The sequence below is a fragment of the Engystomops pustulosus genome, chromosome 6 (assembly GCF_040894005.1).
Source record: "Engystomops pustulosus chromosome 6, aEngPut4.maternal, whole genome shotgun sequence".
Lineage (NCBI taxonomy): Eukaryota > Metazoa > Chordata > Amphibia > Anura > Leptodactylidae > Engystomops > Engystomops pustulosus.
In genome coordinates this window covers 135,845,543-135,860,513 of record NC_092416.1, presented here as the reverse complement: position 1 = coordinate 135,860,513, position 14,971 = coordinate 135,845,543, and the positions used below count along the sequence as shown (strand labels likewise).

The following is a 14,971-nucleotide window of genomic DNA, read 5'->3' as shown; positions in this document are numbered from 1 at the left end:
CACACCTTACTGCGAGCTGTGGAACTAAGTTTTGTACTACTGTATAAGGTGGAGGGTAACTCACCTCTAGAGGGAGGGATAAGGGGGTTTACTATCCCGCATTCTTTTGAGTTTTTGTTGCGATGCCTGCCCTCCTTTCCATCCGGAAGGATTATTTTTCCTCTTTTAGGACCTCACCGAGGGTTGAGTGCCTGTCCTGGACATGTATGTTGTATGTTGTGATTTATATGTCGATTAATGTAAGATTTTTCTACTGTATTGGTTGTTTTCGTTTAACTTTGTTCAATAAAATTGATTCAACATAATTTTTGGGACTGTGCGACCTTTTGATCACTTTTTATTAATTTTTTTATATTTTTCAAAATAGCAAAAAAATGGACGCTATTTTCCGTTACGGGGTTAAACATAGTGAAAAAACATTATCATATTTTGATAGATCGGGCTTTTTCGGACGCGGCGATACTTAATGTGTTTATGATTTTTACTGTTTATTTATTTTTATATCAGGTCTAGGGAAAGGGGGGTGATTTGAATTTTTAGGTTTTTTTATTATAATTTTTTTTTTTTTAAACTTTTTTTTATTTTTACTTTTACTATTTTTCATACTCCCTAGGGTACTCTAACCCTAGGTAGTCTGATCGATCCTATCATATACTGCCATACTACAGTATGTCAGTATATGTGGATTTTACTCCCTATGCATTACAATGTGCAATTAGCCTACTTAAAACGAAGTAGCCTCGGGTATTCGGAACACCCGAGGTTTCCGTGGCGACCGATCGCCGCTCCCCGTGACGTCATCGGGGAGCAGCGATCCACGACAAGATGGCGGCCACATTGCCGGCGGCGATCGAGGTGAAAACTCCATGCACCGGCGCTAGGTGAAAACTCCATGCACCATGCCGTACTAGTACGGCGCGCGCCGGGAAGGGGTTAAAGGGAACCAGGCACCAGATTTTACCCAGTTGAACTACTTGGCTCCTCAGTTAGGCAGGGCTGGTTTTAGACAAAGTGGGGCCCTGGGCAAACTTGAAAGGGGGGGACCCAAAATAAAACTATTTTATGAACACTCACATTCAGTCAGATTCTTCCTGTAGCCCTCACAATAATAACACTTTGTAGTTACAAACAGTAGTATGGGAAGGCAATCTTTAATATAGGACTATAGGAGAATTTTATAGGAGATAGACAGATGACAGATGATAGAAGATAAATATGAAAGATGATATTGATTTATAGATGCATAAATAAAAAGTATATTATATATAGCTAGATAGATGACAGAAGATAGATAGATACAGTAGAAAAGAGATAGAAGATCGATTGATTGATGGATAGATACTATATAGTAGATAGACAAAAAGCTAGATAGATAAATAGATAGGAAATAGACATTATAGGAGATAAATAATTAGACAGATGATAGATATGTAGACAGGAGATGGATGATAAGCATCTTCACCAGGGCATTCAACCAAGAGCAAAACATCCTCTGCCCACAAAAGTGCACATGCAGGGGGCCCCTTTAGGACAGGGAGCCCTGGGCAAATGCCCAGTTGGTTGCCCCCTAATGCCGACCCTGCAGGAAGGGTATGAAATGTTCCCCCACTCCACTCTCAATATACAAGCCCTCCTCCCCCACCCAAAAAATACAAGCCTCCTTCCCCCACTCACAATATACAAGCTCCCCTTCCTTACCTTTCAGCACCCACTAGTGATGGTTCGTTAACGAACGAGCTGCCACAAAGAGCTGGCTCTTTTGCGTGAAAGACGGGAGACGGCTCCTCTCAGTGAGCTGACAGCACACCACAAACCGCCCCTAATTGGCTCACCACACCCCCTTTAACCCGATAATATCAAGTTAAAAGTGGACTGGAGAGGGGTGACTTACTGGCCTGAGGCTCCCTGTTAGATATTTAATAGGGAGCCGTTCAGGAGCCAGAAGAGCTGGCTCTTCTTAGTGATTGGAGCCTTATGAGAAGAGCTGGACTTCCCATCACTAGCACCCACCTTCTCTTCCTTCGTGCTGCTAGGCCCGGGATGTGCACTGGGGACGTGGCCTCCTCTTGTCAGGTCTATGTTACCTGCAAGATGAAGGAGCAGGGAGGAGCCATTAGATTATCATGTGGATGCATAAGGAAGGGAGGGCAGGGCAGCCCTGGTCAAAAAGGAGGAGTTACTCATAGTAACCAACTTCATAATAAAGATAAACTTTTAAGATACTGAGGGGCAATTCCAGTATAATATCTTTTTGAGCCAAAAGAAGGTATAAACCTGTGAAGAAAGTGACGAGGGTGGGTAAAGGTGGATTTACCAGAGTTAGTTGAAAACATGCTAAAAGTGACTTGAGTCCCCTACTGGAGTCAATTGGAGCGAGGCCTTGCGCCAGGCTTCAGAAGCCATAGTCTTAATATATTCCCCCCACTGAATATTTGTACTAGCAGAAGAAAAATGTAGAATCCAGAGATACTGGGACTTTTAGTCCTACTCCAAGCTTACAATCACCTAGTTTATGATATTGATATCTATTATCACAGTGTGACCTTACACAAAGCAGTCTTCACATACAGCAGTACAATCCAGCTGATTTCGGCCTCAATTTCTCAGTGGATGGATTTCACTCTTTACTTTTGTCATTGCAGGATTACTTTCACACATTTTTTATTGTACACTACAGGTTTACTATACAGCTATGTTGTTGAGATAAATATAAAATCCCCTGGATTATTGTGACTGCACACGGCTGTTGGTTACTGACCGAACCAATCTGACATGCTGAGTGTAGTGATACGAGGTTCGGTCCAGGAAATCCCTCCGGCACACAGGGCATTTTTCTCGGACTACACTAGCTCATGGGAAGAGACTTAAAACTGTTAATAAATGTAATTGTTTTGTCACAAACTGCACCGCACGTTGTAACACATCTGTTGTATATAAGAAATGGGAACTTATTTCTTTTGGTGCTGTCACACGGTACGTTCTTGGACCATTTTTAAACGGACTGAAAACGCATGCGTTTTTTAAAAATGTTTACTATGCGTGTGGCTGGTTTGAATCGTTTCACAGCTGCTTACACTTCCATATATGAAGATTCAAACCAGTCAAAAGCATTGTAAACGTACAAAAAACACATGCGTTTTCAGTGCATTAAAAAACGCACCAAGAACAGTCTGTCGGTGTGAGGGGTCCTGTGTAGAGCACTCCCTCCTTAGCAGGGCTGGTGCTCACCTGTTACTCTCTTTATATCTATGTAAAGCTTGTTCCCTCCACACCCTGCTGCATGGCGCTATTCCTCCCATCTCTACGCTCTCACTGTCCACTTTGCCAGTTCTTTTCCTTCCTTCCCAGCCCTGTGTGTGCTGTGCAGCCCTCCCTCACTTCCTCCCCCTTCTAACTCCATACTCTCCTCCTCTCACATCACTGCCCTCCCCTATACCTCACCTTTCCTCTCAGCCTCCCCTTTCTCCTCCTCTCACCTCTCCCACACACTCTTCCTGGTCTCTCTATGGATGGCCAGGAGTTTGTTCAGCAGTTTACACAGGGGAGGCACAAGAGACTGCTTACCCCTCACCAAACTGACAGCAGCCCTTCAAAAGAGACCTCTCCTGAGAGACCATACCTGCACTGAACCTACTCCCTCAGGAGACATCCCTTCTTGCACTGAGACTTTTATTGAAGGAGACACCCATCTTGCACTGAGAAGGTTTCATGAAGGAGACTCCCCATCTGCACCGCTCGTGTGATCCTCTGAAAACTTTAATCTTGCAGAAATTCTTCTGAGGGTATTTTACTAGAGAACATTTCGTCAGTCTTCTAGGAAGTCATCGCCTCCAAGAGACATCTGCATCCCAGGGGAAGAGTGCATTGCCAAATCACACACCTGGGATGAGCAGGACCCACATACAGTCTGGGTGTGACAGAGCGCACTCCTGCAGGCAGGGTGCAGCAGTCTCATACATTGTGTAATTGTCTATTTGTGATACATTTTTACTTGTGCACTGGTTGCGTACATTTTGGATATCATTTTTGAACCTTTGATCGCGCCAGAATCGTTTGCAGTGGTCCATCATGGCGGAGCAAGAAGGCTTGCAGTATGGCAAAGCAGACTTTGTGCTTATGGACTCTGTCACGTTACCAGAATTTATGGATAATCTGAAACTCAGGTAAGTACACCTGCATGTTACTTTTTCTTTCACATTGAATGACTTTTGATTCACTTTCACTAGTAGGTACCATATTTTGGATACATTTTATATTTATTCTGTAGCTCACTCTTCAGTGGCCTCATGTATCTATTGTTTTATAATAATAGTACATTTTTATTTATATGGCGCCATTATATTCCGCTGTGCTTTATAGATCATAGGGGACATATACAAATAAAATAAAACAATACAGAGTAATAACATGGTCATATCAGGGTGTGTTCACACGTGGCGATAACACATGCTTTTTTAAAACGCATTACAACAGCTGAGAAGAGGAGATTTGCCGTATTACATTGCTGTCAACATTGCATTTACAAAATGCATGTGTTAACGCTGCGTTAACATATGCATTTGTAAATACATGCATTTTGTAAATGCAATGTTGACAGCAATGTAATACGGCAAATCTCATATTATCTGCTGCTTTGATGTGTTTTAAAACGCATGTGTTATCGCCAAGTCTGAACGCACACTGAAACAATAGGAGTGGGGATGCTGCTCGCAAGAGCTAGCAATCTATGCTTTTGAGGTTGTTGGGGCGATGGAGCAATCCACCTTTCTCTCAATTACTCACAGATGAAAATGTCAGATATGAGGGAGCAAGCTATGACCTCATCCAGTGATTTGCATCATGTTTCCAATTCATCTGTTAGTGGCCAAAGCTTTGCCTTTCTCATCTCAGTGTAATTTGTTCTATGGGTCCCAACATCCTCTATGTAGTTTTCCACAGCACAGGGGATAAATGTCTAATCAATGGGGGTCCGACCATGAGACAGTCCCATAGGCACCTGTAGGCCCCTGCTATTGTGATGTCTGCTTGCCCTAGTAGTTTGGACCCAAGACATTTGAAACTTCCCCCTATTCTTTTGATGGGTAATATGTGTACTTAGCGAGGTCTGACTCCTGACATATTGGGGCTGATTTACTAAGGGTCCGAGCGCCGCACTTTCGTCGGGTTTCCTGTGCCCAATTGCCCGGGATTTTGGTGCACGCGATCGGATTGTGGCGCATCAGCGCCGGCTTTCACGCGACAGAATTCGGGGGGGGGGGGGCGAGGCTGTCGGACAACACAACGGATTCGGAAAAAAACGCGGAATTTAAAAAAAGATCAGCACTTACATGCACCGGGACGAAGAAGGTGAACTCCCGGGTAAGTAAATGTGCCCCATTGCCTGATCACTAGTTTGAAGGCCTCACGCATGCGCTGAAGCTTTTTGGATCATGTGACTATGTGTAAATCGGTGTCACATGGTCTTTCTGCAGCTCATTCACATCGTATAATATTTAGCTGCAACAGAAGGCACAGCCGTTATGTGGTTACATAGTATTGTTATAGGTACACAATGAAGAGATTGCATCTCCAAAATACTACAGTCCCTTCAGCTAATCTAATAATGGGTCATAATTATTTGGCAGTGTTCCACTGCTGATTTCGCATTAAGTATATTGGCTGATTTGTGGCAAAAATCACAGGGTAATCACAGCAACGGCTCGAATACTTTCAATATAATTCCATTTTCACATTGGCAAATAAGGCACAGTTCACACCTGCGTCTGTGCTGTCCATTACACTCGCCATTTTAGCAGAGTGTAATGGAAACTAAAAATAGATCCTCACACACCAAATTACCCTGATAATCCGTAGAATTGACTGGGTAGTTGCTATACAGGGGATGCTATACAGTCTGTTCTACAGATGTGGCAGATGTTATACAGTTGCTATGTTGAAGAGGTCAGGTTTTTCCCATTGTACAAAGACACATGTAGCACAGGTTCTAGAAACTGATAACGGAGAGAGTGAGCTTCACCCTGCATTTTATTGACTACAGGACAACCAGTCATAAGAGAGTTATGGGTGACCCAACTGATATACAACTAACCTGTGAATAGGCGATACAAACCCCCTTTAAAGAGAATCTTTAAGTAAATACCAGGACCATTCATGAAATAAAATTTTTGTGTATTTTTTTTCTAGTCTATGCTGTGCTGATCCTCTATTATTCCTCCTAGATATATATCAAACAATTGACAATAGATCATTGTCCTTCCCCTAGTTATAGGGTTGTGTCCCTGAACAGTCTGATAGTGTTCTCACTGATTGGACAATGACAGGATGTACAAGGAAACACTCCCCACTGGTAACGGCCATTAGTATATTCACTCATTTCTAGTAGGAACAACACAATTTACAGTGCAGGTGCATAAAATGTTTCTTTTTAATGAGAAATACAGTTATTATTTAAAACTTACATATCACAAGATTTGACAAGTCGTGTAGTCATCAGACACTTCCCCAGAGTCATTATTCTATATTTGTAGGTGATGGAGGAGCTTTTTATGTATGGTCTCACATATTAGTATCATGTAAGCTCCCGGTGTATACATTGAACATATCCATAGACTGGGAGACGGGTAAGCTACGTCTTTCTATCCTGCACCCTCCTGCTGAGCGACCTATACGCTAGTGGAGGCCATCGGAGCATCCAGCTCCCGGCCTCCGCTGAGCATATGCTCATGGAAATTGTCACTGATGTCACTGTCATAGTGACATCACTGTGGGAAACACCCAGAACATTTTTCGGGGGAGGGAGAGAAACAGGACAACATATACCACTTTGCAAACTAAGGGGTATGTCTTAGCCCTCAATTGTAAGCATACAGTAGCTATGCTCCCTACTTATCGTAACGTAGAACAATAGCTTGGTGTGAACCCAGCCCAAGTGTTGTCATCAATCATTTGAGACTTGTTCTCAGGTATCTCCTGGTTGTGCCCCATCAGTAATCAATATGACCCAACTTTTCCAGGTAAGAAAGAGCTAGAATAAGTTGATCAAAACAGTGCTGACAAATTAAAGTAAAATCCAGAGATCAGCTGCACAACCACAGACACATGAACATCTGCTCATCCATCACGAGACACCGGAGCTGGAAAAATAGGAAGACGACAGAGCAGTTGCTTCAGAATCAATGTGAAAACTGAAAAGCTTCATCCGACAAAATGTAACAATATAAAGTATATATAGACTGGATGCCATCATGCAATACATATCTATATCCTTTGGCCCATCCATTTGCTGACGGCAATCTATTTTGCAATTGCATAAAATAGGACATTTACAGTACATGTCATGTGTTGATCTGGATGCCCTGCAGAAACATTTCAGAATTGGGCTGGGGCTGCATTTCTCATACACTCTTCAGCCTACACATTGTACTAACATACTGTACTGTACATAATGTACTTTACATGCAAACATCATCCATACTGCTGTTTGCTTTCCAATCTCGTGTTAATCCAGAAGGAAAAAAATAATCGGCACATTTCTCAGGAAATTTCCACAGCAGATCTTAATATATTCTGAATGTTTTGGTCTTGTTTTTAGTAATTATCTGCAGAGCTCGGTCCTCCTCCTCCAGCCACTCCTGCCCCTGCACTCTCTTGGCACTGAGTCATAGGTATACGCCAAATGGCATTTTCTCGTGATTTAATGTCTGGGAGCTCAGGAACCAGATAGGAAATGACGATGCCAGAACACAAACCTTATATTGTCGCTGTGAAATGTTCACATTTTTTCTTAACTTTTTGTTTATTCTTGCAAGTTTAAAATGGTGAAGGGCTCCATGACATGTCAGAAACCTTTTATCCAGCGATAGAAAAAGTAATGTTTGCTTAACAAGAGCAGCCAGATTTTTCCTTTCTTTAAATACAGAGTTGACTAATGTCAGTGACATGTTTGTACGACCTTCCTTGTAAGTCCAAAGTGTATGAATGGTAGCGACATACTCATCGTGTGCAGTCAGAAGAGAGAACAAGGGGGCAAGTGTTAGCGATACAATCTATAAGACTGTATTAGAAAATAAGGGATGCTTAAAATATAAAGCCACTAAAAGAGCGTGGATATATAGAGAACTTCTGCTCCTACCAACAGTCATTCCCCAGGGTCTGACTGGTCCACCAGAGAATCCTCCAGGCCTAGGCCTAAGTGAGACACGGATGTGGGGTTTGGGGATCGAGATAAAAGAGCAACAGAACAGTTAAGTTAGTTACCTTATTTGTGGCCCTAATGGGGATGGATAGTCCTTCTCCTGCGCTGGTGATGTTAAAATTTCCCCCAGGGGAAAGACAAAAGCATCAGGGGTGTTCTGATTTTACACTGCACACCCCTCATAGGACCCTCCAGAACCTTGGAGAAGTCATAGTTTCTCAAGGGGAAATAATAGGGTCAGGGTTCTGGTATCATTGGGTCCGGGTGAATCCCTGGGTCGCATTGATACCAAACCTGACCCATTTGCTAGGGTTCTATATAGAGGACTCAATGGAACTATTGCCTTGGGAATTGGGACACTGTGATCCCCTGACGATACCGAATCCAAAAATGTAGTTGCCCTTGGGATGAGATGGACCATAACTCCATAACCAACATATTGGTCTGAGTTTTATGACTAATTGGGGCATATTTATCAGGGCTTCTGCAGTGGTGTAGAAGCCCTGAAATAATTGCAAATGCCAGCTTATTGCTAGCACTTGCGATTATTTAGCCCAATGCACTACTGGCGTGAAGGGGTGGCGTGGCCGACTGTGTGGAGGGCACGGACGTCTGAGAGTGGGCCAACGTGGGGCGTCACGGTCCCTCTGCCTGCGCACTCGCTGCAGCCGGCCACATTTCACGTGTGATAAGTCGCCGGCTGCGTTTATTTCTATGGCATGCCAGGTCACAAGCTATTTTTCTTGAAATGGTTGACCAGAAAGACCTATGGTGGACAACCTTTTCCCGTCTATACACTGATGGCATCATATAAATGTATCTGGATTTTCTTACACATTCTAATTTGCATGACTTGGCATTTAGCCTTATGACTTGTTGTATCCAGGATGGAAGTTACTGATACCAACCAGCTTTAGTGTTTTCAAGGCTTTGTGAATTTCTCTCCTACACTTTAATTACATTCTTGTCACTTCACAATATAAAGCCTTGTGTAGCTCCTACAAGGAGATCCAAAGGTTCTATTTATTGCTTTTATTATCTCCTACAAACACTGGAGATGCTGAGTTGCAAGCATTGTACGATTTTATAAGCCCTGTAAAAGTTTTTGCAGTATAAATGCCTGTTGGGATCTGTATGTGTTGGCTAATCTTCCTTTACTCCCAGACGCTCAGATAAACCTTGCAAACCCATATGTAATTGTGTCACTCATTCCCTCACGGACACATTTTACCATATTGGAGGCTGCTGTTCTTGCATTTTCCAATGCTGACTTTGACCCCTTGACCCTAATGTCCTATCTTTTTATTGAAAATTGGAAATTCCACCACTTCTCCTTTGTAAAGAGAGGCCCTTTCATGTGATGACACAAGGTGGCTTGTATTTCACCCAGGAGTGCAGTCATCTTTGACTGCTGCTACAGACAATGGAGACATCAAAGAAAATATGGCTGCAAGGTGTTAACCCTCTAATTACCATAGTTTATCTCGCTCTACATATACTGATATGCGCAGTGGTCAGATTATTATACATGACTCATATTGACATCATAAGATGCTTGTATTTGTGCACCAACAAACATTTTCAGTCTGTTGGTGAGATCCCTTTCTGGCCATTTAGGGGACATATTTGTAATTATTCACACTTACTAAAGCAGATACATTGGGGGTCATTTATTAAGGGCCCGATTCGCGTTTTCCCGACGTGTTACCCGAATATTTCCGTTTTGCGCCGCTTGTACTTAAATTGCCCCGGGATTTTGGCGCACGCGATCGGATTGTGGCGCATCGGCGCTGGCATGCGCGCGACGGAAATCGGGGGGCGTGGCCGAACGAAAACCCGACGTATTCGGAAAAACCGCCGCATTTAAAAACCGAAAATGTGTCGCATAAGGACCGCTTACCTTCACCTGGTCCAGCTCGGTGCATTCCGGCGCGATGAGTTTACTTTCAGCGCAGCAGCGCCACCTGGTGGACGGCGGAAGAACTACCTTATTAAATCCCGGCCGGACCCGAATCCAGAGCGGAGAAGCCGCCGCTGGAACGCGAATGGACCGGGTAAGTAAATTTGCCCCATTAACTTTCTATCTCCCTTCATTAGAAGTTAACATGTCTTGATGTGGCAGATTATCTTCAATTGTCAGAATTTTTGCCTGTATCATGTTTGAGGTTGGATAGTAGATACTCAGCCATCATAAACCTGACCTGCTATCCCGGTCTCCATGGACCATTGTATGCATTGAGGAATCTAACAGTCGCTTAGGTTGTTATTTTATTGATGTACTTAACCTCCATCAGCACCCCTGTCCCTTGTATCTAATCTGTCGTCCTTGTCCGGTTTAAGAGTTTTTTTTTTTTTTACCCACCATCACTAGGTTGTAGTGCAAACAAACATCTCTTCTACCACCGAGGATCACAGAACATACCTCTATACCGATTTTGTAGGACTGTGAGTTTTGCATATTTATTTTCAGAAACTGGATAGTTTCACATTAGTGAGAATAAAATGAGTCATGTTCTCACTTTTTTATTAGCCATTATGCCATATAGTGTAGTATCTATTGACCAAGAAGGTGGAGATTTCACTGTGGTGTAAGGACCTTTAACATGGGGTAAATATCAGGAATGGTTATTCCTAAGGACTTGTGTGAAGAGGCTAGGAATCAGCTGGTGCAAATGTAATTTTGTTGGCTGAAAGCATCTTTTACACCTAATCGTTGTTTGTTGGCAGCCCATTGCCCCATACCAACGAGAATGTGCTGCCAACAAATATACCCAGTATGGGAATGTATGATTTTTTTTCTTTAATAATTTGGTGCAAGGAAATGCAACCAATGAGTGCATAGTGAATGGGAAGATTTTTAGAAATACAGTGGGTTGCAAAAGTACCGTATATACTCGAGTATAAGCCGACCCGAGTATAAGCCGAGACCCCTAATTTTACCACCTAAAACTGGGAAAACCTATTGACTCGAGTATAAGCCGAGGGTGTAGTATACAGCCAGCCCCCATGTAGTATACAGCCAGCCAGCCCCCATGTAGTATACAGCCAACCAGCCCCCATGTAGTATACAGCTTGCCCCCAGTAGTATACAGCTTGCCCCCAGTAGTATACAGCTTGCCCCCAGTAGTATACAGCTTGCCCCCAGTAGTATACAGCCTGCCCCCCAGTAGTATACAGCCTGCCCCCCAGTAGTATACAGCCTGCCCCCCAGTAGTATACAGCCTGCCCCCTTGCAGTATACAGCCTGCCCCCAGTAGTATACAGCTTGCCCCCAGTAGTATACAGCTTGCCCCCAGTAGTATACAGCCTGCCCCCCAGTAGTATACAGCCTGCCCCCCAGTAGTATACAGCTTGTCCCCTTGCAGTATACAGCCTGCCCCCAGTAGTATACAGCTTGCCCCCAGTAGTATACAGCTTGCCCCCAGTAGTATACAGCTTGCCCCCCCGTAGTATACAGCTTGCCCCCCCGTAGTATACAGCTTGCCCCCCCGTAGTATACAGCCTGCCCCCAGTAGTATACAGCCTGCCCCCAGTAGTATACAGCTTGTCCCCTTGCAGTATACAGCTTGCCCCCTTGCAGTATACAGCTTGCCCCCTTGCAGTATACAGCTTGCCCCCTTGCAGTATACAGCTTGCCCCCAGTAGTATACAGCTTGCCCCCAGTAGTATACAGCTTGCCCCCCCCCCCGTAGTATACAGCTTGTCCCCTTGCAGTATACAGCTTGTCCCCTTGCAGTATACAGCTTGTCCCCTTGTAGTATACAGCTTGTCCCCAGTAGTATACAGCCTGCCCCCATCAGTATACAGTCTGCCCTCAGTAGTATACAGATAAAGAAATAAACTTAATACTCACCCTCCGTTGTCCCGATGTTCGTCGCGGCTCCCGGCGGCTTCCGATCCCCATCGCAGCTCCCGGCGGTTTCTTCACTCTTCATTCTTCTCTGGCCGGGAGATCGCGCTGGCCGTCGCACACTGTGATGCCGCTCTGTCGCCGCGGATGACGTCATCAGCGGCGACAGCGCGGCATCACAGTGTGCGAGTGAAGAAGCCGCCGGAAGCCTCGACAAGGATCGGGAGCCGCCAGGAGCCGCGAGGAACATCGGGAACACCGGAGGGTTAGTATTAATTTATTTATTTTTATCATTGACTCGTGTATAAGCCGAGGCGAGGTTTTTCAGCACATTTTTTGTGCTGAAAAACTCGGCTTATACACGAGTATATACGGTACATAATTTTTAAGCCGACCAGGCCCTTTTTGTGTTTCCATTTTTCATTCCCCACCTTTTAAAAATCTATAATTTTTTCATTTTTCCACATAGAGATCAGTATGAGGTCTTGTTTTTTGCGTACAACACTTCGTAGTGATGGTATTTTAATGTTCCGTGCTGTGTATTGGGAAGTGGAAAAAATCTAAATGCAGGGAAATTGGTGTAAACCACATTTGTGCCATTTTCTTGTGGGCTTGGTTTTTATGGCACTCTAAATCACACATCTCTTTTATTCCTTGGGTCACTCCAATACTAAATTTATTTAGGTTTTATTGTGTTTTAATACATTTTAAAAAAATGAAATTAAATTACTCACTGTTTTATCCAATTTTTTAGATGTTGCAAAATTGTGAAAGAGCGTCGTTTTGGACATTTGGGCACCATTTTCCATTATGGGTTTCAATGCCGGAAATAACCATTATTCTATTATAATAGATCGGACATTTTGAGAACCGGCAATACCTAACTTTTTTATGATTTTTACAGTTTATTTTTATATCGGTTCTAGGGAAAGGGTGGTGATTTAAATTTAGTTTTTTTTAGAGCCCTAGGATGTCTGATTGATCTTGGCATATACTGCCATACTATATATATGGGATATTTACACATCATCTGTTACAATGTCCCACTGGCACATTGTAAAAGATGTACTGATATACACATCCTAGAGTCTTCTAAAGACCTGTGGCTGTCTTGGGCACAGATCATCACTCCCTGATGTGATCAGGGAGTGACCATCTTGGCTGCTGGATATTGACTACCGGTGGCAATCAAATGGCTGTTACCGGTGGGTGTTTGCTGTAATATTCAGCAAACACCCACCTTGTATGCCGAGCCCTCTCCATACACCTGCAGCCGATGTGTGACATATAGATCCTTCTTATGTAAGTAAGGGCTTAAACATTGTAGATACAAACTTGATTGATATTTTACGTGATAGAGCATTTAGTGGATGGAGTACATCTATATGTAATTTATTCTCAGTATAGAGCTGTTTTGTGAAGGCCTCAGAAGTTTGTTAGAGAACATTAGTGAACAGACAGCTTCATAAAACAACTAATGAATACACCAAACAAATCCAGGATAACGTTTTTAGAAGGGTCAGGTTAAAAAAAAAAACATTCTGTCATCCATAAATGGAAGGAATGCTTTAATTCGGAAAGGGAGCGGGAAGTCAGAGTTGGTCGGAAGATGAATGAAGCTAAATGCAGGAAAAACTTTGAGGCTGCAAGAGGCTTAGGTTTGGCTTCACCTTCCAGTAGGACAATGACCCCAATAATGGTTAAATCAAAGCATATTCATGTTTTAAAATGGCCCAAGGTTCAGTTTAATGGGGTAAAATCTGTTGACGGTCCTTTTTAAGCTTGTGGCTGTAATGTTTTAAAATAAGAAGTTCAAGGGGTATGAATACTTTTGCAACCCCCTGCGTCCCATGTAAAACGGCCCCTCGCCAGCCCAAACGCACATAAAGGGACACATCAATGATCTTCTTGACTGTTCATTCTATGGGCCTGTAGGGAATACAAACATCCAGCTCATGGCATCTAGAAGACTTTTTATTTTGTTTTATTATAGTAATCATCGAAACCACAGGAAGTGCTGTTCTAAACCCATTCAATTCCTAAGGGATCATGAAAATTTGGTAGGGAAAAACATGTTTTAAGTTTTGTTTTTACACCAAAAAGCTGTGCTCTGCTTAGATAGATTAAGACTTTATCTTAAAATTAAGAAAATCTTAGACTAATAAAGTATTCTGACCATACACACTAGAGGACAGATGCTGGATCCCATATGGGAGTGTCTTTTTGCCTATCCAGTGATGGCAGAAGTAGGGGGTAGGAAGGGGATGGAACAGATAATGGTGCATGTTAGATATGAGGAGGCGATAAACAGGCAGCGGCTGAATACCTGTTCTCCATTGAAGAAAAACCAGCATGCATATGACCGTACAAAGTTGCAGATAGTGTTAGGTAGCATTCCTGCAGAGCTGTTACCATTTTGTGTGTTGTTTAGTTTGTATAAAAAGACTTCGAAAAATGCATTTATATTCGAGGATTGTAGCTGGACTTGAAGCACTGGAGGAATCTCCTCAAGCTCCTCTCCAGCCTCTAACCAGAAGCCTTCTGCTGCTCTTACTGAGAGGGAGGGACTGTCCTGTGTTCAGAGGAACTCTCACATACCAGTGGTCTAGCTACAATCCTGGAATATAAATGCATTTTTATCAGTCTTGCTGTTACTAAGACTCTGTTCTTTATTATGTGGCCTAAACTATCGACAACGTGTTTTTTTTCTGTGTAATTTTAGACAATGCCTAGAGGTCTATTGTACAGCTCTGCTCACCCCTCCCATCTCCACCCAGTTGAAATGACCTGCAAACATTCCCCTGCTTGTGCCCTGTTTCTGCACACCCCCAAGTCCATGAGGCCTCAGTCTTATTCTAGAAGCTCGCACAAAACACCTTTACCCTGCGGTAAAGACCTTCCTGCTGATGCTGAACTTAATATCGTGA

General features: G+C 43.2%; 1 protein-coding gene across 1 annotated transcript in view; it reads left to right on the top strand.

The window, feature by feature from the left end:
- The first annotated feature begins 3,348 nt into the window (after positions 1–3,348).
- MYO1D (myosin ID) overlaps positions 3,349–14,971 on the top strand; it is a 57,090-nt gene continuing 45,467 nt past the window's right edge. The window contains exon 1 of the mRNA XM_072111184.1: positions 3,349–4,163. Within this exon, the coding sequence (XP_071967285.1) occupies positions 4,069–4,163 (95 nt within the window). The 5' untranslated portion in view covers positions 3,349–4,068. The remainder of the gene's footprint in view (positions 4,164–14,971) is intronic.